The following is a 23932-nucleotide window of genomic DNA, read 5'->3' as shown; positions in this document are numbered from 1 at the left end:
ATTACCTAAGACAAACTTACTTTAAGGTATCAGTTACTAAGCAAACATGCCAAGATTCAGATGCTTACTCAAAGTAATGATTAATGAGCTTTCTAACAGCTTTCTATTTCTCAGCTTAAATGTAACACTTGAAATCACATCTATACAAATAATTCAGTACTAATAAAAAATTTAGGTTTGCTTTGTACTACATCCTTCTGTTTTTTTTTTTTTTTTAAAGCTAAGAAAACTATTACCAACTTGCCATACCAGAACAAGAAAGATTAAAGATTTTTCTCATGAGATACAAAGGTTGTCAATAATATATCACTTTTCCTTATTACAGCCTTGGCTCTGCAGTCACCAACGGATTTTAACTAAGACAGATTTCTTATGTAAGCTGACATGGTCATATCCAATCATTTGCAAATTAACATTTGACTTTTATAAATGGATGACCTTACCTCAACAGCAGTATGACAGGATCGCATCACCCCAGTGCCAGTAGCATGCATCTGAGCCAGATTATAAAAAGCCAGAATATGGCCACCCTGGGAGGCCAAATTAAAATATTTCAAAGCTTGTTTATAGTCTCTCTTGACTCCAATACCATCTAAAAAAAAGATCGAGTCAATGCTATTCATTTCTCATAACAAGCAAGGTTGTATAAAATATAGTACAAAAAAAGTATCTCAAAAAAAAGCTTTCAAAAAAAAAGTATTACAGAAAGGTGTTATCAAATTGTTAGGGAAAAAGCAGATAGAATAAAATATAAACGCTGTGCAGTAACAACTCCGCATGCAGTATGTCCGTGCTTCTAACGCCACCTAGCGAACAGTTACTGAAAAGGCAGTTGTTTATACTTTGCGAATCATCATTTTGATGCCACTTACTGTAATACATGGAACCTAGTTGAAGTTGTCCATCAACCCATCCCTGTTCTGCAGCCTTCTGGAAATACTTCAGTGCTAGCTCATAGTTCTGCAGGAAGATTGGGTCCAGTCATTAGAGCTTTGCAATACAGCACAATTTAAGTAAAGAAAGAACATGTCTATGTGCAAAATGAAATATCTATAGACCTACATCATAATAATAAACAAAAGACATGCTAGATGTACTCTGAAAAATTGAACAGGTTGCTCAGAGACTGTGGAGTCTGCCTCCTTGGAGATACTCAAAAGCTGCCTAGACATGGTCCCAGGCAACCTGCTCTGGGTGCACCGGTTTGAGTGGAGGCTGGACCAGATGACTTCAGAGGTCCCTGCCAACCTCAACCATTCTGTAATCACTACTGGCTACTCTGAAAGCTAGCATTCACATACAGAATTACAACAAATAGTTTTAATTAGCCAAACCAATGTCTTGCTCTGTTTTTAAAGCAATTGACTCCTTTCCTCAACTTTTGTTAATTCAACTGTTTGAATATCTGTTTATATAGCTAATTATAAAGCATCTGATAAAAACCCTTCACATTGAAACTTTTAATTAGTTCATTTGTCATGTTGCTTTTCCAAAGTGTTCCTCCAGTCTCACAAGAGACAAAATTGGGGCAGTTACGACCTGCTAGCTTCAATTTTTCTTGTGAAAGTATAAAACCTCAGCTAAAGATTTACTTTGCTCTGCTTTTCTAACAGCTTCAGCAGTATTTTCAAATTTGTTAGAAGAAACTCAGCATTTAATAGCTGTTAACTCCAGAGTGATTTATTACATTTCTTCATGAAGTTTGCAGTACAAAATAGTTCATAAGTCTTCTACAGTATTTTCCTCCAGATGAAAAGCTTGTAGACAAGTTGCACAATCAGCTAGAATTAGAAAGATGACCATCAAAAGCTTACCACTGGAACACCTCTTCCATACAAGTAAGCCATTCCTAATCCACTCTGCCCAACTGGATTACCCTGAAACAGGAAAATACTCCTGAAAAGAAAGTCAAAATCTACAGCTATATATTCCAATTGCTACCTTATTAACAACAATAATACTAATAGTGCTGGAGAGAAGAGCAAAAATGCAAAGCCAATCTATTAAGCAATGGTTATTTAAGGAGAAAATAGCATCTTCAGTATTTATTTACTGACCACACAGGTGATTACTATGGGGAAGAAAGCTTTCAATGCTAGTTATGATAGTCTGTGTACTTTGAAAGTGTTGCATGTGATGTAGAACACTTACTCACAGAAAGTTGGGGCATTAATAACTTAGCTTTATTTTTTTCAAGTTTGCAGTGTTCTGGATGCTACAGAAACTCCAGAAACAACCAATTTAAGAATCTGTTAGGGCAGACAGGTAGCTGCCTGTGGGCTGTTATTATTGACTAGCACCCCTGTAGAAATATGTACCATTGTATTCCTTCAGTATCAGGACAGGCAATGTGGCACATCAGAAACCCTTAGTAAATGTAGGAAATAAGCAAGTGAAGAGATCCATGACCAAAACTGGAGGCAGCCTACAGAATCTTTGAAGGGGAAGATTTAGTTACAAGCTAATCTGGGATAGAAGTGCAGGTATGCACATTGAAGTGCACAAAGAAGCATTTGTACTGCTAATCAAATCAAATCTTATAGCGCATTTGTTGTATTTCCAGCTAACAGATAATCATACCATATCAGCAGCTTTCTTGAAATACTGAAGAGCTGTTTCATTGCTCTGAGGTACAACATCACTTCCTTCTGAGTACATCTGAAGGAAAAAGGCATTATTGATGAACACCAAGTCAATTCACTGTAGAGATAAAGCATTGTAGCATTAGACAATTCTAGCTATTATTTTACAAAATAAATACATTGCACCAAAGCAGAAGACATGTCCCTATGCTGTAAATTTGAGATTCAGAGGGATTAGCTTCCAATGGAGAATTAATTGCCCAGAAAATTAAAAAATTTGAGTGGTAATATCCTTCACTTCTGAGTTGTACCACCGTGGAGTAAAGAACACAATCAGGCAAAAAATCCTGAGATCATTGGAAGCCAAACTGTATTAACATTTAAAATACTATTCATCAAAGACAATTGTTGCCAGACCCTTATCCCAGAAGTCCAGAAAGTAGGAAACCACAATTTTTCATGTTAAGTGCCTTGACCAGCATACTACATTTTTTTCATGCTCCAAGCACATGAGTTTTGCGTCCTTTACTGCAGTGACAGCCTCAAAGAGATAAGCTGGCACTGCTACATATTGCAGCCTAACCTTAGCACATACTAAAGTAGAGTAATAAAGATTAGACTCTTCACAGGGTGAAGGTAGCTGACAACCCTTTCTGATCTCTCTACCAGAGATTAGTAAATAGGAAATATCTTTTTCTGTTGAAACACGATCAATTTGCTTACTTTTGAGAGTGCTTACATCTTACCTTTCCCAGAAAGGCCATGGCATGTGAGTTACCAGCATTAGCTGCTTGATTGAAGTACTCAAATGCTCGCTATAGAAAGGAAAAGTAGTATTTTAGCAACCTTGACATATGATTTGAGTATCTTTTCTTGCAAATACAGCATGAGTAGATGGCTTGTCAAGTTATCAGGCTGGGATACAAAAACGCTCATCAGTCCCAACTAACTCAGTATAAGTAATGCAGCTCCCCACTTTATATATAGTCTGAATATTGAACAGCAATTCCTCTCAGTGTATTCCAAAAGGCAGATGAGAAAAAAGCAAGAAAAAGAACAAAACTGCTACTACTTACAAGCTACACAGGTGAATCTTATTACCTTATTGTACCTCCAAATTCTGTTTGGAAGACAGGATATCTAGAAGTTCCTGTTCCAGTTTTACACAAAGCTTGCATGCACTCATTCTGACCACTTATCTCTGAACCTGTACAAAGCGGCTGTTTTAAGGTATTTTAAAGGTGATGGCTGTTAAATCATTCCTGGTTGGCAGTAATCCTCAGATCTCCATTTTCCAGTACATATTTGAAGAGGTTAATTACTTTAACTTCTCTAAATAGAAGCTAAGGTTAGCTTACATCAGCAGAAGTTTTATTTTCTAAGCAGATTTAGTATCTTTAGCATTTAAAGTTTTGTTTTGGCTACCGAAGTATACTGTTCTTACAAGTCAGGAGCTAGAAATCATCTCTAACATGTGTGCATCATGAAGATCCTACTACACGTGCAAAAGCTCAGCCAGTTTCGCATACCACTTAATGAAAAGCAAGTCTTTTTTTAATTCTTCATTTATAAAAGCATTAGTCTTTAACTGTGTAAGAAAATCTGCTCGATGTACTAATCACAAAGATTAATTTTTGATGTATGGATTATGTTAACTACCTTATGATAAATCTTAAATGCTTCTGCTTCATTGCAGTCTTTGCTACATTCCCCCCACACACAGACATACAGAAAAGCTACCTGATGATTTTGCTCTACTCCTCTTCCTCCATGCAAGTGCAATTGTCCAAGACCAACCTAAAAATAAAGTTTACAGTAAGTCTGAAGTCATAGATCTGCTTCAATAGCTACAGTACAGTCTTTGTTTTTTCCCCACATTACTCTGACAAAGTGGAAATTTATCTTAAAGTTATGTGATAGTCCTAGATGCAAAATAAAGATTAACTTCTACCTAATTCTCAAGTCACATCTGCCTAAGCTAAATCATGACAATTTGCCTGTTATTAGCGCCCTCTAGTCCTTCTGCATTAAGAGTTCTAGCTTGCAGCATGCAGAAATCATGCAAAGAAAAGAGAAATTTAGGTCTGCTGGCAGTGCCAGTTCTTTTGATCAAGGCATCCTCCGCATCATCTGAAACTCTTACCTAGTCTGACTGGTTTCTATCTAGTGAACACCAACACCTTTTCTAAGATACAGAAGTGGTAATATTTTGGATTTATTTTCCACAAAGAATTACATTTTCTCCCAAAGGTGTACCTTAAACATATTAAAATAAGCCTTCTTAAGGGGGGTTGGACCTGATGATCTTTTGAGGTCCCTTCCAACCCCTCCAGTTCTGTGATTCTCATAAAAACTAATCTGGAAATATAAATCAACCTGAGTGCTAAGTAACTGAAAGCTAAAGCTCCAATATCTTTCTGTATTTCATAAAGCTATTCCTGCAATTACCCAAGCCTCTGCAAACCATCAAATAACCTTAGTTGTACCTGTGCTTGTACATCTCCTTTCTCTGCTAAAAACTGGTAATACTGAATCAAGTCTTCTTCCAGCATTCCACTTGCCATTCCTGGATTTTCTACTTCATCTGCTAAGCGAATTCGCTGAACCACTGTGCCACCAGTCAATGATATGTCACTAGCAACTGGAAAACAGATTCATAAAATTTCCAGGCAGCTTTGTTCAATATAAATAGTACACCACAACTTTGTAAAAACAACCAAACAATAAACAAAAGAAAAACTTTAATTTCTACAGAGCTTCAAACTTTTTCAGAAAGAATTCTTAATGAATGCTAAAGTAATTTAAGTGTATTTCTATAAATAGAGATTAAAAGGCATATAATTCAGACCCAAACAATTAACTCAGTAGCAGGAATACTATTTTCGCACTTCTAATGTTGACACAAGGAGACTTTCTAGGCATTTCTGTATCATTCAAAAATATTAGACTAGTAAAAAAGTTTTTACCATGATTAGCTACAAGTCGGTAGTGAGTGAGAGCAGATTCACAGCTTTGAAGGACTCCTATCCCAGCCCAGTACCGGTAACCCTAGAAAGAAAATACGAGAAGTATGGGACTTATTTGACAACACACTACTTGCCAGGTTACAAAAAAATTCACATTACTTGAGCAAGTTTTAATAGGACAGCAGACAAAATGAAGGCCATTCTACCTGCATTAAAATCAGCTGACTGATACCATTAAAGGTTAAAGTATATGCAATAAAACTCAGATATTGCTGAGAGAAAAACAGGCTGAAACTTATGATGAAAATTTAAAAGAATGCCTTCCTACTCATACACAGTGCATTATCTTAAATACCACACTGACTAAACCAGCATTGTCTGTAAATATTTCAGTTTTAAGCTACAAAAATTAAAGGTTTACAGCCTACAGAAATTAAACCAGTGGACACTTCTGCTTTAAGTCAAAAAGGATATAAACAGTCCATTTAAATCCATGGTGGTATACAGCTTATAATGAGCAGACTTCTCCTTAAATTAAGATGAAACAATGTGGAATATACTATTGCCCACTTAATGGATGCACGATCTAATTTTTAAATAAATATTTTTAAGAGTTTAAAAAGGGGAAAGAATAATGACTTTACACATACAAGAAATTAACTAGGAAATCTTACTTACCAAGATCATATGGGCTATCAGATTTCCTCCTAAAGCTCCGAAAGTGTAATAGACCAGGGCCTTGATAAACAAACACAAATCACTGGTTACTTAACATCTGCCTCCCAAGATAACAAAAACCTTCAGCATATGCTTTTATTTTACCTTAGCTTGACTAGAATTGACTCCTAGACCAGATGCATACAGAAAACCAAGAGCCTAGAAATAAAAAATAACATTAGTCAGCACATTCTTCAAAAACTACAGGATTAGCTATTCCTGGCATACATAAAAATAAAGAAATAAAATTCAAAGCTGCAGAGCACATGCCAAGCTCTATCTGCACTTAGGTGTTTCCCATACCAAGGCCCTTCCCTTCCTATTTCTGAATATAGGGTTACTAAGTTGCTAGCTACCTAGAACACTACCATAAACATATCTCACCACATTTTAGTTTAGTGTACCAAATACAAAGAACTGCTACTTCCCTACATACCTGCTGTAGATCCAGAGATACTGAACGGTAAGAGCACCCCAGTTTAAAGACACCTTGAGTATGAGTTAAGTATGCACCTTGTCTCATACACCAGTGAGAAGAAACACTAACCATGAACTTCTAGGGAAGAGTTTTGTTATTTGATTTGCTGTTTGAAAGATCCTATGAATTTAGTATTTTTGCATCTGTTCTGACATGAATTAGATGCATTTTATGACCATAAGAATAAGCAGTTAGAGTAACAAGAGCTGCTTGGCTAAAGTTTTTTCAGAAGTTATTTTTATTCTTAGAATTTACATAAGTACTGCTCTCTCTAACACCTGTTACAGCTGTGTGACTCAAACTAGTGGCACAGCAGATACAGTGCATATGAAGGTGTTCATATTGCATGATGCACTAAGACTATTCCAAGCAATTCTGAAAGCACAGAAAAAAACATCTCATGCAGACTGTACTGAATTCTAGACCAATAAAACTCAAGTTTTTATTAAGATCAAGTCTAGAAACAACACTCCTTTCTACTGTAAATTGTTGCTCCAACATCAAACATGTAACAGCAAGAGACTTGAAAGTCTAAGAACTGAAACTATGTAACTCCTAAAGAAGCTGACACTTCAAAAACAAATTCAAGTGGTAAATAAGTTTATGCAAATACTGACACAAATGGACAATAGCCATGTTTTACAACATTACCTATGAACAAGTCCACATGAACAATTCCCTAACATTAAAAGGCACACATACAAAGGGAGTTCTGTTCCACTAAACAGCTTCCAAGAGTCTTAGAGTTTATTACTTTTTAGATTATAAACATCTACCACCTGCCATAAAACTGCAGATGAAAAGCTACAGTATCTGAAATCCCACACAAACCACAAAAAATTGACAGTTTCAGAGCAGATTTGTAGGCTACATTCACCTGTATCCACCTGGTTTGATTTAAACCTCAAGTCTAGTCAGTCATATAACAATAAACTAAGCAGAGACCACAATAACACTATTACTGATAGTTTAATACTTTAATACTACTTTTTAAAACTAGAAGAGAGAACCTGTTTCCATTTGTTTACCTTGTACTTCCAAAAATATTTACTTCATAACCATACAAACAGAAGCTGTTCCTTTACACAGCTTTTGTAATTTGTTCTTGCACCCTCTGTAAGGCTAGCAGCATTTGGGGAACAATCTTTGAACCAAAGGAACTGATGAAATTTACAGAGGTAAAGCCAATGTGTAGTCAGGATTAAGAAATATTTAGGCAAGCACTAGTAATAAAAAAATATTTCCTGAATAAACTCCAAACTTGATGTAAATTGATGTAAAACATCTGGTTTTCAGACAACTTAAAAAGCAGCACCCTTTTATCTTTTTTAACCAGGGAACAGGTGCTGCTCATCATTCTTATCTGATCTAGATGGAAGAACAATCTATATAACCAATCTAAAACAAGTACAATCTATAAGCCAATTTATAAATCTAAGAGACTTCTATAGAATTTAAGGACATACATACCATTTGTCCTTTGGGAGAACCTTCTTCTGTTAGTTTTTCAAATAATTCTTTCGATGACTGTATGTTCTGCTTCAGATAATCCCCAAACAGTAAAGCATAAGAGACTTTCTCCATTGCTTTTGTATGATTCATGTCAGCTGCTTTCAGGAGATACTGATATGCTCTTAAAGGAAAAGAATTTGAGTCACCTTGAAGCAAACCAACAGGTTCCATTCATAAACCCAAAAAGATTTGGAGTGGGGGTGGATATTTTTTTTTTAAACCTGTTTTCTACAAATGCATCTACAGTCATTTGTTCCAGCTGTGAATTGTCTATACCATGGAACTGCTCATATGATTTAGTTAATAGACAAACCAGATTTTAATGTTCACTTTATTCCACATGCAAAGCAATATTCATTTCCTCTCCTGCAAAGTACATTAAAAGTTTAAGGTCAAATAATCGCATTTTTGTAGCAGCAGTTTTAAGTCCTGTATTAGATATCTAGTAGGACTACCTATAACACCTTCACAGAACACAGCCATTTAAAAGAAGCCTGAAAGACTATGGAGTCTCTTAGTACAAAGTCATTCAGGTGAAAATACTAAACATTTGGTCCAAGACAACTGCATATGTAATTAGTTTTGTGATGAAACCATCATGTTAACTATGAGAAAGTTCTCTGGAAACTCTTGTTTCTATTTCAACCTCAGAACTTAGAAAAGTAATTTCACAGCAATTTCAAAAACTGTGACCTCAAACACAATATATAACATGCTTCAGTTTGATTTGTCACAGGCCTTTGATAATATGCCAATATTTTTCTTTATTTCTCTTGCTTTCTGTTTTGAGACTTGTTTTTCTTCCTCTTCACTTTCTTTAGGTACAAGCTGAAGCACACTTGGTTCCTCACATGATTTGATCTTCTAAGAAAATGCAATGTGTTCAAGAGTACTTATAGTATAAAATAGTCTATGAATTTTTGAAAGTCTTTTTTAGAAAAAATACTAGCCAGATTGTAAGAGTGGCTGGCTCCTTTTTATCTTAGCCAAGGTGTGATAGACAGCCTCTAGCTGTCATTCAGCTTCCTGATACATAAAGTAGGAATATGCCTCCTTATCTTGACCAAGGAATTTACATGGTAATAATGCTTACAGAATAATCACTACCCTGAAGTCACCACTTGCTGATGAAGTTATAAACATGACTACCAGGAGGTTCTAAGTTAGCTACTATTAATTGTAGTAACTGACAACTATTTCACCAACAATTGGTTATATTACAGAGTAGAAAGTAAAAAGACCAGAATGAATAGAACATTCATTTCTTTCTACTCTTTGCTTTGATTTCTTCAACATGCATTACCCTTTTCTCTCACACAATGCTAATTATTACATTTATTGAGAATAGGTTTAATGCTATTTTTCTGCTGAGACCATCAGAAAGCAAGAGCAAAAACAGAGCAGGATAAGAAATGCTTATCTTTCCTGCTCATTCACCTTTGAAACAGAATGAAAAGACTGTAAGAAACATGAAAAGGGGCATGTCAATTACCTCTTATCACATTCTTAGTTTCTTTCAACATGGCTTCCACATTTAGATGTAGCTAGAAAACTGCAGCACCACCTTGCATTAAACTGTTTTGAAGACACCCACTTCAGAAATGCATAGTTTGTGTAGTTAGAGGAAAGCAAACAAGTTTTCTTTCTAAATGCCCTCAAATCACAATTAATTTTCAGTACCATCACTGCCTAACATGATGCTAAGTTCCATAAAGTGGGGGAAGTCTCAGGAAATCTCATTTAGGTTGGTTCTTAGTTAAGTCAAACTGATCAGCTATGTAGTCATTCTCATCTGGGAATGGAGAGGGTGGACTTACTCTTTCTTCTGAGCCTTTTTACTGCTTTCATTAAGGATTTTCATTCCGGTCTGATAGACATCCTCAGCTTCTTGCATTTGCCTTCGCTTATTAGACTGCTCTTCAGCTTTTAAAAAAAACAATAACCCCAAAACATTAAGATCTCCAATTACACATCTTCAAGACTATCTGTTCAAAAACCCTATTTGTTCCAAGGGTAAATACAACCAAAATGGTGTTTCTGAATACCAATAAGCAACCCCATGTGATTAAAAGCTATGTAAAGGAGTCATTGATTATCTTGGGAGATGGTTTCTTCCCATGTGACCTCTCTCATACAAGTTTGTTGTTAAAGCATTCCTTTCATTGCTCCAAAGCAAGATGTGCAAAGAAGAAAGGTCCTCCTTCAGGAGAATGTTTTCTAGGAAACTGTCGCCTGTGTACAACAAATCAGCAAGTATAATGTGGAACACTGCCAAACCCCTACACTTCTACAGCCTCTGAAAGTGAGTTTTACAGGTGTCTCCACTGCAAGATTTCCCCAAAGCTTTGTAAGTTGCATTTGCATTATGATCTTTTCCAATATTTCCCACCATGAGAGCTTTGCCTTTATCATTTCTTATACAAGGTGACCGTTAATACATGACCAGGACTTCTAGACCTTTTAATAGGGGACATAAGGAGGTATGAGAACACTGAGTTAAGAAACCATTCCTTGGACAAGAACAAAGACATCAGGTTACTTACTTTCACAGAAGCCCCACTTTTGATCTTTCTTGTAATCATAGGTTGTTGCACACCAAAGCCTGCCATCTTCCCTCCCATCTGCAGTGCACTCTGCATACTCCTTCTCCATGAACAAAAAGGGGAAGTGACAAGGTTCACCATCCGCAGTACCTCCAATAGCTGTCAAAACTGAAAATAGATACCCAGGAGTAAGACTGCTTCCCTTTATTCTATGAAGTCATCTACTATAAATAGTAAAGCACTCTTATGTTGGTATTAACTTCTGTCAAGTTAAAAACTGCATTTCATCAAGTTTTCAGTAAAGTTTCTAACTTACAAAAGCCTGAAAAAGCAGTTGCTTTCCTAAAGAGCACTTCAAAAATGTTACTGTTCCTTTTCTTAATTGAAAGTAAAAGTATGCAATTTCTTCTATTCCTTATTTCTAAGCAAAGAAAATACTTTTAGTGTAGAATGCAGATCAGTTATATATATATTTTGCCTACCACAACAGACGGTCCTTCCTTTTACTTTCACTTCTCTGTACTCCCTTCCTCATGCAAAAGACTACCCACCGAGTGCATTCTAGTGCATTTATTCATTTTAGCCATAGTGCAAGATGTAGCCATGCAACAGAACTATTAAATGTGCTACTGGAAATACTTGAGTATCAGCAAGGAGTACATTTAGAAAATACAACTTATCAGTGTGAGCCCCATCACTTTTTACTGTTGTACATACTTGTTTTGAAATCTTTATTTCCTTTCACCAGTTAAAAGTTGCATTCAAGATTACTTTCAGCACTCTGATTTCTCAAGCACTAGACAAAGGTTAAGTGATTCCAGTACTGCAGTATTTTAAGTCAACCTTCTATAATGACTAAGAATTATCTTAAGTTTTTGAAAATGCAGATTACTTCTATTAGCCTTTTATAAAGTTTTGTTTTGCTATGCTAAATCCAGAAGTTAGCTTCATCTAAAGACATTTGCAGAGACATGCAATTGAGAATGCCAGTTACCCTGTTTTTTCAAGTTAAGTTTCTAGTTCTTGTGGCTGTCAACAGAGCTTGTTCTTCTAGAGACTATACCATTTTTATAAAGCCTAGAGACCATACCTTTTTTTTTTTAATTAAAAAATTCCAGAATTAGCTTGCTCAAATTGCTCTTCAGAATTCGGTTCCTTGGTATATATCCCCACCCAAGTTTATTACCTCTTAACACAGAACAGTTATTTTCAGAAACTGAAAAAAAAATGTCTATATGTAATTAGCCTTGAATCACTTTAGACATCTGTTAGCCACTGGGTAATGCACAAACTCATGCTAAAAGTACATGCAACTACAACAGATGGGTCCTCTTATCACTATGAGCAAACTCCAGGTCCAGGATGTTAACACAACTTGGAATTTGAAACTTTACTTGTATAGCAAGTATAACACTACCTCCTATAGTGAGAGCAATTGGACACAAGCTATTTGTGACAATGCTGTGTGTAAGAGTTAGTTGTACACTGAAAGTTATGAAATTACTCCCACCCAGTCCTCCCCTTTGCCTTTTAAAATTCTGTATATTTTTCCATAATGCAGTTTTCCCCCCACATAGCCACAAATATTAACTCCTGAAGCAACAAAACCATGCAATTACAGGATAAAATGTTAACCGCAGTTCATCATATACTTAAGGAATATAATACATGTAATTTACATGAAGGATAATTTTTGTCAATTTGGGCACACAAAGATTTATTCAGAGCAAAACAGGTGTGTACATGGTGTTTTATCATGTTGTCCTTATTTACATTTCATAACTTTACACTGGAAGAAACCTAAATATAGATTGCTTAAAATATTACAGAGAAGTACTATCACTGAAAGATTCCTCCAAACAGGAAGACAAATGTGGCAGGAATTGCCAGCTCTGTAAAACTAGCGAGCAGTTTTCAACAAAAACTATACAGTTCTGCATTAACAAAAACATGGAAAATAAGAGTATGAATATATATATATTAACCTATACACACAAGAACTCTTCACTGATTAGAAGATAATAGGACACTGAAGAGGAAGAGAACTTTTCTTTAAAGGAGAGCCTTAATTGTACTAAGTTTCTGAAGATGAAATTTTCCCTGCTCAATAACCTCCAAGATGCATGTGGAAACTTGAAAAATATTTTTCATACAATCACCATGCACATGAGCAAAAGATGTATCTCAGGTAGGCTCCTGTCCCACTCAGTTAAAAAGCCTGACAATGGAGTTTTCCTTTAGCAGTTTTTTCCCCTCCCTCACAGAATACAAGCACCTTTCCTTCAGAATTGCATTACAGATAAAAACAGTAATCCTTCCATCCACACCACTAACTTACTTCATAGCAGGTTCAAAAGAACTGAGCAGGACAAGTAAGCTTACAGTTTTTAAAGTCACCTGCAAGCAGTATTTTGACAAGCATAGTTAAAAACCTTAGTTACAAGCAATACTCAGGACCAAGCCATCTGGTCACATCTTATGTAAGATAAAAATCTTAAAGTTTACTTCTGAAATAGACTGCACTGAGTACATATGGTGCTTAGTTCACCACTTTGTGACAGAAAGCTATTTAGTGGACTTTATATACTTTTTCCCTGTACAACATCACACCTCTCAACAGCAGTATTGAATCCTATTAGTGACTTTTTACTAACTGTATACTAGTTCTGCATCAATAAGAAAGGCTTATTAGAAAATACTGAAAAACAAAGTAACAGAGACCCTATTCATTATTCCTGTTTTCTTTAGATATTTAAGACATGAATTAAGATAGCCAGCTTAGTATTACCATGTAACTATACTTTTTGGTTGAAGATTTACTTTTCATGAACAAGTAAAAAACAAAATTTGCTGCAAAGGCTGGAGTACTCAAAACTGTGCCATCCAAGTATCATCCACTACTAAGTCCAAAATAATCATATTAAATTCATATTACTGTAAGTAAAAAAGATATACTAGAATTTCCTGCTGAACTTTGGCACAAGAACACAAGGTTTTACCTGTATTTGCAAACTTATTGAAGTTTAAATGCAATTTAGGTGTTGCCCTAATGCTCCTAAGAAACTTGTCTTCGTATCACAATTTGTTTCCTCTGTCAAACCATTCTCCAGGCTTACAGCCAGTAGACTGTAACACTGATGCAATTTCTTTCTACAGTTACTATATACATACACACACACACACAGTATAGTATGTGTACCTGAGTCATATATAAAGAAATTCATACTCTATCCATTTGATAGTTTAAGCTTTCCAGGAAGATGAAAGCAGTAAGTTATGAAAAACCTTGAAATTGAATCTAAAAAAAAACACTAGAACTTCAAACAGGTATATTTGAAAGTTTCACATTACTTCCTGATAAAAAAGGCACCAATCACCATTCACTTCTGGAAAAACTCAGATGTTTCTTTTTTTAAATATGTTCAAAATGACAATTTATCTACAACCCACAGTTACTCAGATGTGTCTTTCTTGCCACTCATTCAAAAGCTTATGAGCAGTTACCTGGACTCTGTATTTCTGCTTCTTCCAATTCTTTATTTAGTAGGTTGGACATTTCTAGAGAGTTCAACTCTTCCAGTGAATTCTCTTTTTCTTCCTCTTGACTGTGAAAGTTCTCTTCATCCTCAGATTGAGGGTCTGACTTCCCTGATTCAAGGAAGATTTGGCCTGCTACCACTCGAGTTCCCGTGGAATGGTCCTTTACCTGGTCCTCTGCAGCTAAAGTCTGAAAGAGAGCAGCCATGTATTTTAGATTAGAAATACAACAGGAGCAGTTAGAAAAATGATTAGTTTTTAAAGATATGACATTTAAAGAGCAGTACCAGAAGTAAATTGAGCTACTGCTACCAGCTTTCATCAATTCACTTCTAGTTTTGTGAAAGATGCACTTCAAAAGATATAGCACAACAGTAACTTCTGTTACACAGAAGTTAAACAGTGAAAGCTACAGAACATTTTAAAACAAGAATCAAATCACAGTTCTGGAATTTCAGACCCTTGTTCTCAATCCACAAGAAAAAGACAGAATGACTAGAAATGTATTTCCTTACCTTTGGCTCCAGGGATTCATCTTGATTTCCCTCTTCATCTGCAAAAATATGTTATAAGTCATTAAAAAAACTTTCCCATAATTTATTTTTAAATGGTATTATATTTTACCATTTTTCTAAATTATACAATTTTGTTCAATATCCAAAACATTAATTTTTAACCCAAATTAATCTCTAGATTAACCACATAATCTGAATTGTTCCAGTTCAGGTAAACTGCTTGAAAAGGTACATAGCAAGTGAAAACAACCTGTGGAACCCGAGGATTTGAGTCATCAAATCAGCTTTAGTATAAACAGCTTCATTAGTGACCAGTCACATTAGCACCACCTCACTTATAATTAAACATTACTCTTCACAGAGGAATACCAATTCATTCTGCACAGCCACCAGACTCAAACCTTTGGGCAGAGGTTTCTCTTAAGAATAGAGCTAAAGCGATGTCTCACAGCTTCTAAGGTACCATTCAAGAGATGCAAGCCTTGTTTAACTGTTCCCTTTCTCACCTGAAAGGGCTATCTAACTGGTTAGAAAGACCAGAAAGAGAAGAAACAGTAAATAAGAAAGGCCATTAGGCAGAAACCTACTAAAAAGCAAAAGGAATGGAGGTAAAATGGAGGGAAAAGATCATCAGAAAAGCTCACTTATGACAGTTTTACACCACTGTTTTGCAGTTGTCTCTGAATTTTAGTTCCTGTAATTTTAAAGGGCTACCCACTGCACTTCACAGAACTTTATTTGCACTATCATCTTGATGGAAAGTCTCTAACACTATCACAGCTGAAGCATGACTGATTCAGTCATCAGGATCTGACACCACCTCATTTAGGTAAATAAGAAACATCTCAAAGAAAATGTTACAGGCTTCTCTCTCTCCCATACACAACTCACTGAAACAAAAAACCTAAAATCTGAACAAGTAGCTAAGCAATAGTGCCACTAAGCCCTACTACATTTACGAATTCCTCCCCCCAACCCTGAGATTCTGGGTTGGGAAATACCCTACAGAAGTAGAAGACATTGATGGGCTAGAGAGCTGCACAAGTAGAAAGGTTACCTGAACTGACAGCTTGTACATGAGGTACACCACTTAGCATGTTACAGCTCGCTATCAAAGAATCCCCACACAAATACTGAACATCAGCAAAACTCTGAACATCAGCAAAACTCTACAAGTTTACAGAACTGCTGACTGTGTATGCATTTGGCAGCAAGCAAAAAAAAACTTGCATACTTTTCATCCTCATGCAAGTGACGTGCTTTACCAGAAATCAGTCATCTCTGACAGGACAAGCCATGAATCACCAGTTTCATGTTTTGAAGATTATCATCATAATGGTGCAGCTGCAGATATTTGCAACAAAAAGGCAAATCTTGGAAGCCAGATTCCAGAGACTCAAATCATTTCTATTCTATTTTTTTGAGGTCTAATCTTTGGTCAGAACAGGCATGTGAAAACATGAGCATCAACTTTAAGCTGTGGGAGCATAACTTTAAAAAAAGAAAAAATGTTATCATAAGTGAAGCTGCAAAAGCAATGCAAAAGTAACTCAAACAGATCTGTCTACTGAGCTTACTGAAGAGGACGCAGAGCTCAATGAGTTTGACTCCCCGCAGACACAGGATTAAAAAAGGTTTAGAACAGCCTGCGTGGGTAGGCAGCTGTACTCTACAAGTCCAAAAAAGAAAGTGTGAAGAGCTCTTCAGAAAAGGTAGTGGAGACACCACAGAGTACTTAAGTTGAAACAGACCCTGCAAGTAGCAACCAGGCAACCAGCCTAAGAACAAGCACTGATTTGGAAAAAATACCAAAAGAAAAACAGGCCTAGCTGCATTTTAAACAGAGACCACTGTGCTTCCCAGCTTGAGGATTCTAACAGAGAAGAATGGTAAGTCTGAAGACGTCCTACCACTGAATATTAGTACTTCAGACTACCACATAACAGCTGGCTTTTGAATACATTTAGTATGTACATATCTGGGATATTTGCTGGTCCTCCCTATTTGGGAGCTGTTTGACAGACAGTTTAAAATGATCCCCAGGAATTACACTCTACTATTATAAACAAATTTGATGTAAAGCCATATTCTATCAGTGCAACTTCAGCCTCTGGAGTCCGCCAGGAGATTCACGCATGCTTCTGGAGTGGGGAAAAAGGAGAGGGTGAAGCTACCTAAGTAGACTGTATACTGCTATTAATAAGTACGAAATACACAGTGCTTGTTTCTGTAGTAACATGTTATTTTTAATAGTTATACCAGCTAGGGTATCTGTTGTTGTCTGGTCAAAAATAAATAAAAAAATAAAAATCCACCTCCGTTCCTGATACAGCACTAGACCATTCTAATTTTTTGTAAAAGCTTTGATTTCAATTTCTGGAAGGTTGACTTCACCATGTAAGACCACAATAACAAATATAAAAAGTGCACGTTATTTATGCACATATACCAAAGGACATTTGTATTATGACTTCACATTCAAGGCAAAAGGATTACTGAGCTGAAAGGCAGGAGACAACTGATCCAACAATCTACAGCTCACTACATCTGCTCTTCTTCCTTGAAAGCAACTCACCCTGTTTCAGATGTATTGCATCACCTGAATTCCCTCTGAAGGAGCCAGCGCTGTTATTGAAGAGTTGCACTTTAACAATTCATTCCAAAATATATCTAAAGCAACAAGCTGAGTTTAACTGTTCTTGGCTCCTAGACTTCCTTTTAAGTAAAACAGACAAGGTTGCAGTTATAACAGATAACATTACTAGAGATGACTTACAGCAGTGTTTCTCCACAGGACTGCTGACTAATATGCACACACTACCCATAGAAGTTTATCTACTTCTAAGAAACACTTGAGAAAACTTCTGAAAGCATTAATGAAAGATCTGGGGAAGGTCACAGTTTGACCTAAGAACAGCTTATTAGTCAAGGCTCAACTACTGACTGAAGCCACTGATGTTGTGTTTGTGCACCTGCTTCAGAGATTAAAGCTGATAGTTTAATTTGTTTTTCCACAGGCAAAACCAAAAGCAAATGTAACAGACTTTTTATAGAATTAGGCAACCTTGGTAACACACCCAATGAAAAAAACCCTCTGGGAAAAAAAAAGGAAGTCAATCCTACCTTTTGTTAAACAAATTAGAAAGACACCAAGATGCATTAAAAGGAAAGGGTAGGCAAAAATACTTGTGCCTGAAACAGGCAGCTGACAAGATCGCACAGAGCTTCACTTACAAACAGTGCTGAACCAGAGGCACTGCTGGGTGCTCTCAGGCTCAGCTAGGATTTTAGGGCACTCCATGCAGCTAAATGCTTGCTTCAGCTATCCACTACTTCTTATATTATTACAATCAGCTTTATAAAAAAAAAAGTATTTTTCCTCAGAAAAACTACTGTTCAATGAGCCTATTTAAATACACCAGAAGTACTCTAGCAGCTTATGCAAGATAACAAGAACCCAACATTTTGCTAGAATTGACATTTTTAACAGAGTACTATGGAGGGCATGAGTAGTAGGAACTATGCAGTGTGATTCAGAGAATGTCACGAGGTTGAAAGAGCCCAGCAGCTCCCAAGTTTTAGTGTTTTAGAAGAACAAATCAACTGTCAGTCTGTAAAGCTAAAGAGCTGCTACTACTACTACCAGACAACTAAGACTACTGGTTTTAACATCAGACTGGTTGCTCATCTTTGGGAAATAACTAAAAATTCAGTAACTGCAAGCAGTGGGCAATCTCCCAAAGATCTGACAAGTGTCCTAAACGGTAACTGCCAGTCAGTTCCCTTCCAGTTTTTTGCCAGGCTTTTTAAGTTTCCAACACTATCACAAGGCAACCAGCTAGGGGAGTACATGTACCACATACATTGTGGTGTACAAAACTAGCCTTTTTGTACCATTAATAAATAAAACAAAAATATAGTGTTTATTTCATCTTTATCTCATACTTTTAAATGTCTATTTTATACGCATTATGAGATGCATAATATCAGCAAAGTATAAGTATGTATATTTAATTGTAAGTTAATGGATGTTGATTTTTTTTTTTTTTTTACTGATAGGAATGCATGATCAAAAGAAGTTTGGCAACCACTATACTAGAGATTCTCTGTGGCACTTTTACTTCTTTCAACATTCTTTTTGTGTCAGTATCTAGTTAAGACTTTGATACAGAATGCAAGCCCAGTTTACCCTACTTTAGCAGGAACAAGGAAAATATTAAGATAAAATTACCTAAGACTGCTCCTTATCAATTTTTCATTTGTTAAATTCAGAAAAGAAATGGACACCAGAGCCACACAATAGCATAGATGCTGTTCCTACCACATGAACCTATGAAACATGAGGTAGGTCGAGCAAAATCCTTGTGTGGCATCTATTCAGCAGGACTAGTTTCAAATTATCCCTGGCAGCAAGTAAATCGCACCCAGCTACCATCTTTGCAGTGTCCTCATTTTAGGGCAATTACAAGATTAAGATATAGGTCAACCGTCCTCCTGAATACAAATCTTTTTTCAGTCTCCCTGCAATTGCTGGGTAGCTGTTTACAAAACTTACTCTGCAGCAGTCCCTCTGTAGGAACTGAGATTCCCAAGGACGCAACAAGTTGAAGAAACGTTTTCCAGCTAGGTTTGAGTTTTAGCAGTACAGACACAAGCATCTATTATATGCCTGTACTCAGTTGTCCTACCAGCTAATACCACTATGAAAAAGCTCTGCCTAGCACTGACATTAGCCAAGGAATTTGCAGAGCATCCTGAGCAAGAACCACTTCCTCTCCTCAGGCAGAATGAAGGAACTTCTGCCTCCTCAGGCCTGTGAGCAAGGCAAAATACCAAGAATCAAATAACACCTGCAATCAGAAACAAATAAGAGAAGGCTTTTTTTCCCCCTAACATTCTTAATAAATGATCAACAGAAGCAGAAGGCCATCGCTGCTGTGATAAACAGCAGATTGCCACTTCTCACTGGAACAGCTACCCTTTTTACCTACTTTTTTGCCAGTGCCCCACAGACTCCTTCACATTCTTTCCCCACACCCAACTTTCAATTTCTTCACAATCTGTATGAATATTGTATCTTTAAACAAATAGCACACATTTTTTAGGCTTAAGTTTACTTGTGTTCACTTTGCATTTCCAAGAAATTGATTTAAACAGACAATGACTACATAGATGGAATTTACAGCTAAGTGGCTGACAAAAAAAAGACCGTTTTTTAAGTTAAAAAATAGTTGAACCATTTTTCTTTAACCTTTTTAAAATCTCTCCCTACAATACATTTAGATTCCAGGTAATCATTTCCAGACATTAACAATGACCAACTGTTCAAAGACAGTAAACACAGCTGCTAGGCGTGGACCAGACAAGGTATTACTGCAGGAAACCCAAACACCTATGAAGCAATTTTTCTTCTTTAAGAATGAAGACAAATTAGGAGCAAGAAAGGTCTTCCTGTTATAATCTAACAGTCCCCCCTAACTATTTCTGGGTATTAATGAACATTTAAAAAAAGCAGTGATTTTAGCCTGGCAAGAGCAACTTATCTGCCAGGCACTATATCATGGGCTGCCTTGGGCCTATTAATTGTACTAATTCAATTGCCTGTAACCATACTTTTCTTCAAGGCTGATGTGGGCTGCAGGAGCCTCACACTCACAAACACAACTACGTGATAGTGGCAAAGCAGTCAAGACAGCAGACCCACATCCTATAAGCTACCACAGCCACAGCTGTACAGTTCACAGCCCATGCTTTTGACACATAGCTTCCATGTACGTAACAGATGGTTCATTTCACTTGAAGAGTCTCCTTTTAACTTTTGACTTTAGAGATGCTATCAGGGTGAACACATCATTCAGACAGTCTCAGTGCCCCCCCCTCTAGCTTCATAAAGCTTGTACGTGTCTTTCCCACACTTTAGTGAGTGCTCTGCTGGCTTACAGCATTACACACTAAGCTCACATAGCTACGCTTGATACCCCATATGAACTGCAATAACAGTTCAAACATTTAACTTCCTACTGCACTCACGAAAACAAACCCCAGACCACTGAACTTCCCTCTAGAGAAGAGGTGAGGTTACTTTCTTGACTTTTCACTGAGAGTCTAAAAGCACACCCCAAGCAGCCCCGGACAAGGCTGTGTGTTCAAGGAGCTCCCAGGATTTAAGATCTCTCTATGCAGAGAAATGCCCTGTGCGCTCCTCCCCCCTGTTCCCTCGGTAGGGAGCAAGAAGCGAGACCCAGGCAGGAACCGGTGACAGCACGCCCGGAGCACCGGGCAGCAGGAGCGGGGCAGGGCAGGGGTACAGGGCAGGCCCCAGCAGCGCTGTGCGGGCCCAGCACTGCCCGGCCGGCCTAGCACCACCAGCCCCGGCGCTGCCAGAAGCTCGGCCACGAAGCGCCCCCCGGGGAGGGGGCAGACGCCACGCAGGGGGGCGGATTTCGGCTCCCCACGGCTGCTGCAGGCAGCGCCGGGCCCCGGGGCAGGCCGCACCCTCCCCCCCAGCACGTCCCCCTGCGGCAGGCCCGGAGGCGAGGCCGCAGCCCAGCGAGAAGGAACGGAAGGGACGGGAAGGGAGGGCAGGAGGACCCCGGCACTTACCGGCTGCCGCCAGCGCGGCGGCCCCGAGCGCGGCGGCGCCCAGCAGCAGCAGCAGCAGGCGCAGCCGCCCCATCCCCGCCGCCTCCTCCCGGCCGCCGCCGCCGGAGCCCGAGCCCGGCCCCTTGGCCCCACCCCCGGCCCGGCCCCGCCAATCCGCTGCCCGCACTGACGGGAGGTGAGCGGCAGCCGGCGGCGGCGCTGCACGCAGCCCGCCCAGGGAGCGGCTCATGCTACATGGCCCGCTTTTATTGGCCGGGGGGAGGGCTTCGGCGGCCGTCACGCCCTCCCGCCAGCCAATGAGGTCGCGAGAAGGACTGCGCGTGCGCCGGCCACGCGAGAGGGTCTTCCCAAATAAGGGCTTCGATTGGCTCGCGCGCCCGGTACTACAAGGCCCATGATGCCTTGCGGAGAGAACCCCCCCCCCCCCCGCCGCCTGTCAGAACGAGGCCGCCGGAGGCAGGGACTACATTACCCAGAGTGCCCCGCGTCGAGCTGCGCACGGGCCGAGGGGGTGGGGCTAGCTGCGGGCCCTATATAAAGGGTGGGGCGAGGCCTTTAACGACATTTAAGGGCGGCGGTTAGGGTGGGGAGGGGCGGCTGGTAACGGTGGCGGCGCTGGGAGGAGTGCTGAGGGGCAGGAGGAGCTTCTTGTGGTGGACAGGAGGCGCCCAGGGCAGGCTGAGGGCTGCTCTCTGAGGGAGCCCTTCTCGTGGGCTGATGTAGGGGTGCTTCTTTTTAATAAAATAAAAATTCTTATCTTTAATTTTGTCCCTTGATGTGTGTGTGTCCTCTGTCGGTAGGTTTCTGTGTTAGCCTTTATTCCCCAATGGGAAACAGGTGTGTGCCTCCAGGTTGTGCCTTCAGCTGGTGCTTAAACGTGCCAGGGGTCACCTTTCAGACAACAGAATTAGAGACAGCTGAGTGTGCTTGCCTGCTCAGCTGTGTGGGGGGTGGCAGTCAATTAAATTTATAGCCAAAGGGGCACAGCTGAAGCATGTGGAGATTTGGAGGCTCTAATTAATTGAAGCTTATCAAAAAAGTCAGCTCTGAGAAGGAGCTGAGGGCAATAGAATGCAGCACTTATGTTCCTGTAGGCATCATGTTTTCTTGTAGGCCAGTTAAAAACAGCAAAATAAGAAGGGAGACTGGTGTTTGGCTGCAACAGGATGAAATATCTAGTTAGGATGTCACAGGGCCGTGCCATAATGCTGTGCTGAATTACACAATGGACTTGTCTTAGCATGCACAGACAACGCTGAGCCCTGTCACCCTCTGGGCATGTTGGCTGTCTCTGCAGGGTGGGAGCAGTGAGCAATGGTGGTGGTGCTGTGGGACAGGCCTGCAGGACCCTCTGTCCCCAGGGACCACAGGCAACCCCACAGCCACTGGGCAGTGCAAGCCCTGACCCGGGCACCAGGCGGTCTTCAGCACTTGCTCCTCACAGGCCTTGTTCGAGACCAAAGCCGTGAGCACAGGGCCAAATGGCATGGAGGAGTGAGGGAAAAAAGTCAAAAGGCTTTTATTTTTTTCCCAAACTCGTTAATCACATTCAAAATAAATAAAACAGATAATATTGTAGACTGGGTTAGTTCCAATTAATTTAGTATATGCTGTAGTCTAATAGCATGATAAATTTATTGCCGGTTTTCCATTTATGTGTGCATCAGCCATAAAATTTCCATTACCTTTCTTAATCAGTTTTGCATTTTCTTCTGTGAAGCTTTGAATGGATGCTTATGCATTTTTGCTATATAACTCGTATTTATTCTATGCCAAAATACAATGTTCTCTTACGTGTCTTGGAAAAATCTTTTGGTTTAGATGGGGAAGTAAGTTACTGCATCAAGTGACCACATAAATAAGGGCTCATGTTTCCTCCTTTGCTTGGTATGCTTGATTTTAGTTTCTCAAAGTGTTACCTAATCTAAATGGTCAACAGAATTTTGGATTGGACCTATTTAAATACTACTTAGTACTTGTATAGTATGATATGGTACTAGGTATTTCCCAGAGAGAAGAGTGTGAGTTAAGGTTTGAGTTTAGTGATATGCCTAATAACTTTCTGAGTATTTCTAATTCTCTGTTGATTGTCTTCTATTTCTATAGTTTCATCACACAACTTTCTTCTTTTGAAGTAACTGTGACTTTTACATGATTTATGAAAACTTCCCAGTGTTGTTATTTTTTTTTTAAATGCAAAACTGTGGAAGTGGGAGAGAGATGAAGCTTGGTACACCTGAAGATTAATTTCCTAAGAATCATCCTTGCAGAATATTCCCACATCATTTGTCAGGCTTGCTTTAAAAAAGTCAAATGTAAGAAGCTTCAGGCACATCTCAAAGACAAATTATCTCCCAAAATGTACAGACTTACTGATGGATTTTTCTAACAAAAAGGAAATTTCTTTCCTGTTTAAGTTTTGTGCAAACTCATTTTCATAGCTTGTTGGAAGATCCTTTTTTATTTTTCTTTTAGGATG

General features: G+C 38.6%; 1 protein-coding gene across 2 annotated transcripts in view; it reads right to left on the bottom strand.

Moving 5' to 3' along the window:
* SEL1L (SEL1L adaptor subunit of SYVN1 ubiquitin ligase) overlaps nucleotides 1-21613 on the bottom strand; it is a 30355-nt gene extending 8742 nt beyond the window's left edge. For both annotated transcript variants that reach the window (XM_068683025.1, XM_068683026.1), the window contains exons 1-16: nucleotides 21454-21613; nucleotides 14851-14888; nucleotides 14303-14525; nucleotides 10799-10966; nucleotides 10073-10178; nucleotides 8214-8376; nucleotides 6371-6424; nucleotides 6227-6286; nucleotides 5549-5630; nucleotides 5069-5223; nucleotides 4323-4379; nucleotides 3329-3397; nucleotides 2581-2658; nucleotides 1815-1877; nucleotides 873-960; nucleotides 444-592 (exon numbers count right to left, since the gene is read on the bottom strand). In XM_068683025.1, the coding sequence (XP_068539126.1) occupies nucleotides 444-592; nucleotides 873-960; nucleotides 1815-1877; nucleotides 2581-2658; nucleotides 3329-3397; nucleotides 4323-4379; nucleotides 5069-5223; nucleotides 5549-5630; nucleotides 6227-6286; nucleotides 6371-6424; nucleotides 8214-8376; nucleotides 10073-10178; nucleotides 10799-10966; nucleotides 14303-14525; nucleotides 14851-14888; nucleotides 21454-21526 (1626 nt within the window). In that variant the 5' untranslated portion in view covers nucleotides 21527-21613. The remainder of the gene's footprint in view (nucleotides 1-443; nucleotides 593-872; nucleotides 961-1814; nucleotides 1878-2580; nucleotides 2659-3328; nucleotides 3398-4322; nucleotides 4380-5068; nucleotides 5224-5548; nucleotides 5631-6226; nucleotides 6287-6370; nucleotides 6425-8213; nucleotides 8377-10072; nucleotides 10179-10798; nucleotides 10967-14302; nucleotides 14526-14850; nucleotides 14889-21453) is intronic.
* Between the last annotated feature and the right edge of the window lie 2319 nt (nucleotides 21614-23932).

This window comes from Anas acuta, chromosome 5 (genome assembly GCF_963932015.1).
Source record: "Anas acuta chromosome 5, bAnaAcu1.1, whole genome shotgun sequence".
NCBI lineage: Eukaryota > Metazoa > Chordata > Aves > Anseriformes > Anatidae > Anas > Anas acuta.
This window is presented reverse-complemented; position numbering and strand designations above follow the sequence as displayed.